General features: G+C 39.6%; 2 protein-coding genes across 10 annotated transcripts; one reads left to right on the forward strand and one right to left on the reverse strand.

Moving 5' to 3' along the window:
- Window positions 1-241: 241 nt before the first annotated feature.
- On the reverse strand, window positions 242-4,960 carry wdr54 (WD repeat domain 54). Of its 7 annotated transcripts, none has more exons than XR_004895598.1 (10): window positions 4,204-4,480; window positions 3,195-3,257; window positions 2,910-2,976; window positions 2,333-2,389; window positions 2,118-2,245; window positions 1,883-1,983; window positions 1,435-1,597; window positions 898-972; window positions 546-752; window positions 242-510 (listed from the first exon to the last, which is right to left on the reverse strand). XR_004895598.1 is itself a non-coding variant. In XM_035994221.1 (10 exons), the coding sequence occupies exons 2-10, from the start codon at window positions 4,426-4,428 to the stop codon at window positions 621-623; spliced, it is 1,011 nt and encodes a 336-aa protein (XP_035850114.1). In that variant the 5' UTR covers window positions 4,429-4,493; window positions 4,885-4,960; the 3' UTR covers window positions 242-620. The 7 variants fall into 7 exon arrangements, 6 of the variants coding, with proteins under 6 accessions (XP_035850114.1, XP_035850102.1, XP_035850099.1 ...); XM_035994221.1 differs by adding an exon at window positions 4,885-4,960 and having other exon boundaries at window positions 242-752; window positions 4,204-4,493; XM_035994209.1 differs by adding an exon at window positions 4,770-4,950 and having other exon boundaries at window positions 242-752; window positions 4,204-4,482.
- Window positions 4,176-8,587, forward strand: LOC116056621. 3 transcript variants are annotated; one of them, XM_031308833.2, is made up of 4 exons: window positions 4,176-4,333; window positions 6,748-7,000; window positions 7,186-7,383; window positions 7,488-8,587. In XM_031308833.2, exons 2-4 carry the CDS (start codon window positions 6,761-6,763, stop codon window positions 8,346-8,348), a joined length of 1,299 nt encoding a protein of 432 aa, XP_031164693.1. In that variant the 5' UTR covers window positions 4,176-4,333; window positions 6,748-6,760; the 3' UTR covers window positions 8,349-8,587. The 3 variants fall into 3 exon arrangements, with proteins under 3 accessions (XP_031164693.1, XP_031164692.1, XP_035850094.1); XM_031308832.2 differs by lacking the exon at window positions 4,176-4,333 and adding an exon at window positions 4,876-5,013 and having other exon boundaries at window positions 7,488-8,586; XM_035994201.1 differs by lacking the exon at window positions 4,176-4,333 and adding an exon at window positions 6,001-6,195.
- The last annotated feature ends 422 nt before the right edge of the window (window positions 8,588-9,009 follow it).

Below are 9,009 nucleotides of genomic sequence, written 5' to 3' on the forward strand. Positions count from 1 at the left end.
TTATCTAAGAAAGAAGCCAATACAATGATCCTTCTGCGATGTGCCCACGTTAATTGCTTGACATTATTGTCCTGTGGTCTGCACAAAGTATTCAATTACAATGTGAAGTTTCTCAAAAAGTCTGTCTTCAGTCTATAACCTTTTGGGCAACTCCACCCTACACTCTAGTGAAATCTGTTTGCACTACACCATCTATTGGTGCATTTGTGAAGTGCAAAATTAAAACCAAAAAAGGCAGCTTTCTTCACAAAAATGTTTATTGGTAACAGCTGCTTGAAACAATAATTATATCAGAAAGAATAATAGAATATTTGTAACTTTCAAAAACTACATTCACATACATGTAAACATTTGTACTTAAAAATATTTATAGAAACTTTAACAGATTACTTTTGCATTATCTTGTTATATGCTAATTTCCTTCTACCCTTTGTAGATATAGACAGAAATGCCATGAATCCAGATTATGTTAAATACCCCCATCCTTACAGAATCTCAACCTGACCCTGACCTGGCCACTTTTGACTGTTGTTTCCTCTGGGTCATGTTATCTTTCCAGAAACACTCTAACATACCAAATTCACATTAATAGTATACTTAGCTTCAATGAAAGCAAAGTCCTACGACTGTGTGTAACGGATAATCTCACTCAGGTCATAGCCTGTCACTGCAAAAGCATAACCATCGCCGTCACAGAACTTGGCGCCACATATTTGAGTGTCCGTCACACACTCATTGTGCAAATGGGCAACCTGAAAGCAAATGAGGAAACACACACAGTCAGGGTCTCATTGAGAGCAAGTATAAGTTAAACCTGGGGCAAACCACCGTCAGTTGTGCCTTGATTCAGAACGTATTAACAAAATGACTTTTGTATTCTGTGTTTAGACCAGTTACCTCAACACTGTTGGTCTCTGGGGTCATTGTCAGGTGCCACACCCTGACCAGAGAGTCCTCAGCAGCAGACAGAAGCTAAAGCAAAAGTCAAAATCAAGTGGTATTAGCTATGCCACAAAAAACATTGAAGACCCCCTGAATATGCTTTAGAGTTAAATAAACTTAATAATTTAACTAATTATTGTCTTTTACTAAAAAAATCATATAGTTATCTGTTTTTGCCACTTCAAATTACAACCTTTATTTATTCAGGGAGGGCATTGAGCAAGCTCTCTTTTCCTAATTACAGCACAAATAAAAAGAACGATCTCAATTACAGTACAAATAAATATTATGATCATAAAAATAATATGATCATAAAACAATACCCAAATTACAATATGTAAAAAATGAATGACGGAACAATCACACAATTAGTTTTGTCAGTTTCCAGTTTTCCCAGTGTATTCACACTTTCCAAAATGATTAATGCCAACATAATAAACAGTGAGTCAGTGAAAGAAACAAATTCTTATCAAATTGGTTAATTCAACTCACCAGCCCAGAAAAAGGAGCAATGTCCAGTGAGTATATCCAGCGAGCGTGGGCGTTGATCTCAGCATGCAGGATGCCTGTCACTGCCTCATAGAGATGAATCTGGCCTGTGCCATAACCTGCCACCACTGTGCCTTTCCACAACTTGACAGATGAGCAGCTCATACTGAGAGCAGCGAGGGACATGGACAATGATTGCCATCAGGGAATTAAGGAAAAAGATAATGGACATTAGATTAGAGCGAGGAGGGGAAATGAAGAAGAAACAAAGGACAGTGGAAGGGAACAGAGTAGATACGTACAACAATGCCTGAAGAACGGAGAGAGATAAAGAGGAAAGAAAGAGTAGAAGAGGAGGAGTGATGAAGCAGTTTTACCATAAGTCACTCTATATTAGCTCAATCTTACATTGCACACCAAAAATTATACTATAATACAGTCAACATCTTACTCAAAGCCGGGGATGTTGTTGAGCAGCTGAAAGTCCTCCCCAGACTTCCACACACACAGGTTGCCCCCGTCATCTGCACTGACCAGATCAGCAATGCACTCCTGAAGGGAGGAAGACAGCAACAGAGTGGAATGGTTGTAGTTCCTAGACAAATTATATAAAGTAGTAATTTATCTATGTTTGTCTGACATTCATGGAAATAAATTCACAATAAACAAGTGCACACACACCATACCTGGCTCCCCGAGCACTCTGGGGCTATGTCAGTGATGGACTCCTTGTGCTCCTTCAGGACCTCAGACAGGGTAATATTACTGCCTTTAATGGGAACATCAAATACTAGAATTGCACCGGATGAAACGCCTAGAAAGAGAAAGAGACAGTAGACTGTAGAGCTTTGCCCTGTATTTTGAATATACAGTACTTAAATATATTCCACTCAGTGCTTACCCACACATATATAACTCTCCCGCACTGCTGATATCCCCCGAGCAAATACGGCCTGAGCTGGGACACAAAGACGTTCTGTGAGTGCACTCAATTTAGTGTAAAACTCTTGATTAATACTTTTCTCGCACACACAAATGCGTGATTGCACAAATATGCATACAGTATATGAACGTCTGTAAATGTGCATGCAAACAAATGTGTGGGCAAAAAAAGCCAGTAGTATCTATGAGTAAACCTGAAAAAGCAGAAAACCATTGTTCATGTGTACAATGTCTTCCATGCTATTTGCGATTGTGTAGATATAATAATGTAGATGCCTGATAATTGTTTATTTCACTATAATAAAATAGAAATAAACATGTTTTAAATATGGTTGTGTTATGAGGATGGATAAAGTGCTCAGTTTCTGGAACAACCAAGTAAACTTGTATCATATATTCCTTTGTATCATATCACACTGTATCATCTTATTGTATTGCATCATATAAAATATTGACTATTTTCTAAGTTGTCATGCAAATAATTGAGACAGGTCCGCCTTTGAGTGGCTACATGTGTAGTTTATATGTAAGTTTACCTGTAGGTGTTTCCGGAGTATCGAGTGCATGCCAGTACACCATGATGGAGCCATCAGATTCATACATCTAAAACAATGGATGTATATGAATGCAAGAGGCTGCAAAAACACTCATTCATACTTTTGTTTAAGTTCACATTTACAAAACACTCCACAAAACTCACTTCAGTCCCATATACAACCCCAGCTGCTATAAGTATAAAAGTAGCAGAAGCAGCAGTGCCTCCTCCAAATGTGGAGACTGCCGATGACCGCAGAGGAGAGCAGACACACACAAAAACTCACCTGGATGCCTTTCTGAGAGGTCACCACCAGCAGATCACGAGAGGGCAGAGGACAAAACGCAGCCTGTTACAAGAGAACACAGGATTTCTTTATTTTTATGAATAAAAATGCAGTATGCTAGAGCAAAAGCCACAATAAAACAATGTTAAATTTCACATTTGCCAATTTTTTTGTAAACGGTCGTAACTGTTTGTCAAGTTTATCACTGTACTCCAGCACAAAAAGTGGAAATGAAACCCTATGTGCTTACTTTCAGCATTAAAGTGTTTGAGGTCATTCACATTAGAGGTGTGAATCTTCACTGATCTCCCGATTCGATTCGATTATGATTATCGTGTAAGCGATTCAATTCGATTCGATATCTCGATGCATCACGGTGCATCACGATGCGTCAACTACATCTTTCTATTAAAGCCATATAGGATATTTAATTCATAGCTTTTCAAGCTTCAAAAACAAAACATTCTGCAGTGCTCTAATACTAAATAAATTGGATACATAAAACTACAGCACTGAGCACATGGCACTTCCTGAATGTGCAAAACATAACATAATATGTAAACAGAAAGGTTGTTAGGCCTACATTAAATTGTAAACAGAAATAATCGATTATGGCCCGGCCGATTATCGATGCAGCATCGTCCACGTCCATGATTCGATGCATCGATTATTTGATTAATTTCAACACCTGTAATTCACATCCATATTGGGTATTAGGATTTAATTCATACACTATTCATTTGATTTGAACACACCCCCCCTTAAATTTAACAGAAACAGTCCTAGCCATTGTTTCAGTTCAAATTCAGTGTTTTGAAAAACAGTGCCAACAAAACAAAAATGACCCACTGTCCTAACGCATTCCGTCTGCACGTAAATTTAGAAAGAATATTATTAAAGGGGACTCAAGGACCACACTCACACCCTGTCCAACCTGCTCTCACTATGGACATTAACAGCGGAAGACATTAAGAGCACACAGCAGAAGTTGCACTTTGTTTGGCCTGACCTGCATGATGAGTGATGTGCTTGTGGCGACATTGGGCTCCTTGGACTGCAGCTGACGGTGGGAATAGTTGAGGCCGTCCCAGGACGCGCTGACCATGTTGACCACGTTAGCATGGACCACCGTGAAGTAGGTGAGATGCCGCGGGGCGATGCGTAGCACGCCGAGGTTGTTGTACAGCGCCGAGGCGCTGTTTTTGACCTGGATGCTCTTCTCTTTGTGATACATCGAGCTGTCTTCTCTTGGCAGAGCGGTTTGTTGAAATGGCAGTAGCTAGGTGATCTGGTGTCAGTCTAAGATAAGACAGTAAAGGTCACCACAATTAGGGTCTGATTAAATTAGATGAACAATTTAATTAAAAAAAACATACCGTAATTTAACGGCAAAGGGCAACGCTAAGTACTAAATACTAGCAGTTAGCATACTTCCTCCGCAGCGCTGTAGGGATAAGACTAGCAATCCGAGACTAGCAGCAAGCTAACCTTGTTATGGTAGCAAGAAACCAAATGCAATAACCCAGCGTAGATAAAAGAGCACACCATTACTTTTGTGAGACACATTGCACATACTCTTGCTTTAGATTACATAACAATTGGTCCAGCCTCCATTGGCGCTGTCGTTATCGACCCTTACAAGCTAACGTAAACGAAGCACCTTTTTAGCTCTTGTTAGCAACAGGATTACCTCCGCGTCGTCTGCAGCCATAGAGACAACGCCACTACCTCTACGTAAAACGTCATCCTTGCGTCCTCGGTTGCTGAGCAACCGTAGACTACACGGATAAGGGTGTAACGTTACAAAGGAATGTGTATGGTAAGGTTGTAAACAGACTTGAAATTTTAACGTTATAACAGCATTTCATTGTAAGAAGTAGCTGTCGGTACACGATCCGTTCTGCACATGCGCAAGATAATACTGTTTTACGTATCCATACGACCTGCACGATCTGTTCCACGCTAGCCTATGGCTAGCCTCCACCGGGAAGCTAACGTTAGTTTAGCTAACAGCTAATTCGCTAACCGCTAGCTGACAGCTAGATTCAGTCTAAAATAACGTTAACTCAAACGTAATGGGAAAAGCAGGCTACAGCTAAATTAAGACTTCACAGTAATAACAATAAAGACAAGTATTGAGTGATTGTATTTTAAATGAGCACAAGTAAAGTAGAACTGACGTAACAGCTGTTATATATGTTAGGTGTTTGTTATATATGTCAACGTTTATTTTCAAGTTTTATTTTGAGGGTCTTTTAAAGTTATTACATGCTGTCTCAGCTAGCAGTTAGCCGAATTAGCTGTTAGCTAAACTAACGTTAGCTTGGCTGTCGACCGGAAGCGTGGAACAGATCGTGCAGTGTCGTAAATCCTCGTACAACCGCGCATGCGCGAACATTTTGCGCATGTGCAGAACGGATCGTGCAGGCAGAACGGATCGTGTACCGACAGTAGCCATAGATGTATTATGTTAACGGAAGTAACGTTAGCCTATAGAGTTGCGCTCGAATGGTGCTTAGCTAGCTAGCTACATAACATGAAAGAAATACACATAGCTAGACCCAGTGGTGGCAGGTGTAACTTTAGCCATAGATGGGTGTAACGATATCTAGCTAACTAACTGAACCAACTGGCAAAATAACGTTAGCTTGCTTGATATTATGTGACTTGTTTAGCTAGATTGAAGAGTAAACTCAATAACGTGAAAAAATGGTCGACATGACACTTGATTAAAATGATGTTTAATGACTGTGAGGGTAGCTAGCTAATTACATTTCACTAAAAGTTATTCTATCCACTATTCATCTATTCCCCACTCATACACAGCATGACAACTACCAACTCTAAAATATGTATTTCTTTATGCATTAATAAAACAAAATAATACATATATGGCAGTTTAGTTTAGTCACTATCATTTGCTCCCCAAAAAGTTATTGTTTCTGGAAGTTCTGTTCCAGTTTAGGATTCTACAGTGACTGTCCTGTTTCCTTGGTTTAAGGTAACTTGATTACTGTTAACTGGACGTCACTACATATGTTTTCTAGAAAACCATTTACACATTAACTAAAAACTTATAGCTAAGACCGTTATAAGTTCTAATGGTGCAACTCGATTTGATGAATAGTTTTAAGTATTTACTATTAATATAGGAAGCACTTCACACACAATCTTAGTAATGTATTGAATTTGTGCCTCTCAAACATTGTTGTCCAAACTCTAACATTAGTTACTGTTCAAATTCTGCAAGGAGTTACAGTAAGTGGAAGGATTGTGTTGATATGCAAATGAAAGTCCTGTAATGATTCGGGTCATTATAATTTTACATCAAAGTTCCCATGGAGAAAGGAAAACTGTCAAGTTCGATCACATCCACCAGAGTGTGCTAATGTTTACCAAAATACATTTTTCATAGCAACATGCCAACTGATGTTTTGATGTTGTTCCATGTTTAATTGTTTAGTTTTTTTGCCCAGTAAATATATCAAACTCTTCATCATCACAAACATCAGTTTTCTGTCATCCATCATTTGTGTTTCATATTTCACACCAGCCTCTAAGCCAAGATGCCCCGCTCTGCAGCCAAGTCCCAAGCTGAGAAGCAAAGACCCAAGTCGTCTGTCCCAGTGAATCAACCTCCAACGCCAGACCTGAAAGTGGAAGATATAATCCCTGGTCGCTTAACACAGGCCCAATGGACAGACATGTTGATCCGGGAGGATGCAGATGAGGCAGTGGCGGTGATCATAGAGGACGTGTTGAGCAAGGTCATGGAACGCTGTCTTAAATTAAAAATTAAAAGACAGGTAAAACTGAAAAGGCATATACAACTTTTTATTTTTATTTCTCTTCAGTGTGAACATAATCTTACTGATTGACACTTGTGGAGAGACCAATACATTATTATTTTTTTTAACTTGCCGTCTTCCATTTTGACCACACATAATACAAGTACATAACATCCTTGATTTTGCCTGTCTTTGCCCTTAAGCTAGTACCTTTCTCCGCATCCTGGGCCAAGAGCTACCTCACACAGATTCTAGAGCAGAAAATCCTGTGCCCAGATGAAGGAGAAGCACCAGAGGAATCATCTAAAACAGAAGACTCAGAGCCTATGCCAACTTCAGATGCCTGGGTTCAAGGATGTGTGCCTGTTGTAAATGCTACACCTCACCCCGCCTCACCACAGGTACTCTTGATATGTCTCTTCTGCAAGTCTTCTCTTTAAATTTCAACCAAGAGGTTATCTATATCCGTATCTACAGTATATATTCATGTATTCGTTTCTAACAGGAAGCTGACATTGGCCAGGTCCCAGTACAAACAGAGCCAAGAGTCGATCAGCTATGTAATGTTATGGCCCAAACAAACAGCTCTCCAAAGCAATCTGGAAAGGAAACAAATCACAGGAGGCATGTCCGTTACGAGTGCTTTAAAGTGCATAGTCCTAACCCCTCAACAAAAATTGGTCTAAGGAAAAAGCAGCAGGTTAAATTACCTCCCATGTCTGTTCCAGGCAAATTACTGCCACCTCTGTCCTGTTCAGCAGAAAAAGAGGATGTGGATGTAGAAGGTAAAGATTGGACACGTTCTGTTTATAACCACACGACTGGATCATTATATCAGCATAAGAACTTCCAACCCATACCAAGGCTTGATCCCTCCTGCTTGCCTCAACACTGCATCTTTCCTCAGTATGAGATTGTGGATAGCAACTACACAAAACCCAACTCCAAGAAAGCAAGTGGACTATCCAAACTAGAACCAAGATATAACAAGAAGCAAACTGAGACAGCTACCTCACTGAAGCAACTAACCAGCTCCAAGGATCAACCAGCAAAGTTTCAGAGGAGAAATGAGGTCGATGTCTGGCTGAAGACATTGTCTCCTTCTAGACATAGAAATGAAGGGATTGTGTCCTCTCAGTGTCTGAGGCTGGACACAATGGTTTTGGCCAAGGGTGTTTCTCTGTTGGATCCCCAGGCAATTGAAAATAACCCTCTCAAATGTTACCCTCCTACCCAGTCTACCAAGCTGAGGCCGATACGAAGTGATGCAGCTGTGCCACTGTTTTCCGTTGATCAGTTTACTACAGGTCCACCACCTCAGGTCACCCCGTTGTTTCAGTCCAAGGACTGTGACTTTAAAATGTAGTGATACATGTCTGTGGCTGTATTTACAGCAGAATGATCTTCATGTTAAGGAAATAAAAAGACCCTTCTAATACAAGAACACGTCATATAGGGTAGGCAAAAAAAGAAATTGAAGAAAATTCAGACTCAATCCATGTATTTGTTGCATCTCTACATTTGCAATACAGTAGTGAGATACACTTGTTCACATATTAAAAAAACAGTATCTGATAAACTGAATACAGTATGTGTTATTCCTTTGAAATTAATAAACAATTACAATATATAAATGTGTTCTATCATTGCCTCCCACAACATATAGCAAAAATAAAAGTGCCTCACACAAAAAAACTACCACTGTGAAGCAAGGAAATTCAGTTATAGATAGGTATCTAACAACGGAGTGTATGCATGCCCACCAATAGTAATCTGCAGCTGCTGCAAACATCTGCCAGAGATAGTGATTTGAATGAAAAATAGCAATACGCTGACAAATATGATCATGTTAAATTTGATTTATAAGGTAGACCTACTTTTAGAAATAAAAGTGTATTTACAGCATTTTCCTTTAATGTTGAATGTATTCAAATTACCCTGCGCCTGACACATCAGTGGGGAGCACCAACCGCACGGGAGACTGCTCATGCAACCTATCTTGTTGAAGCCAATAGGACTCTCAACAA

Source organism: Sander lucioperca, chromosome 2 (genome assembly GCF_008315115.2).
Source record: "Sander lucioperca isolate FBNREF2018 chromosome 2, SLUC_FBN_1.2, whole genome shotgun sequence".
NCBI classification, from domain to species: domain Eukaryota; kingdom Metazoa; phylum Chordata; class Actinopteri; order Perciformes; family Percidae; genus Sander; species Sander lucioperca.

Bases quoted from the DNA above. Each gene is read 5' to 3' on its own strand.
- wdr54 (XM_035994221.1), bottom strand. From the start codon at position 4,428: ATGTATCACAAAGAGAAGAGCATCCAGGTCAAAAACAGCGCCTCGGCG. The intron at 2,390-2,909 runs GTAAACTTACAT...TTTGTGTCCCAG, and splicing joins TACTCCGGAAACACCTACAG to CTCAGGCCGTATTTGCTCGG. The intron at 753-897 runs GTAACTGGTCTA...ATTTGCTTTCAG, and splicing joins CAGAGACCAACAGTGTTGAG to GTTGCCCATTTGCACAATGA.
- LOC116056621 (XM_031308833.2), top strand. From the start codon at position 6,761: ATGCCCCGCTCTGCAGCCAAGTCCCAAGCTGAGAAGCAAAGACCCAAG. The intron at 7,001-7,185 runs GTAAAACTGAAA...TTTGCCCTTAAG, and splicing joins AATTAAAAATTAAAAGACAG to CTAGTACCTTTCTCCGCATC. The intron at 7,384-7,487 runs GTACTCTTGATA...CGTTTCTAACAG, and splicing joins CTCACCCCGCCTCACCACAG to GAAGCTGACATTGGCCAGGT.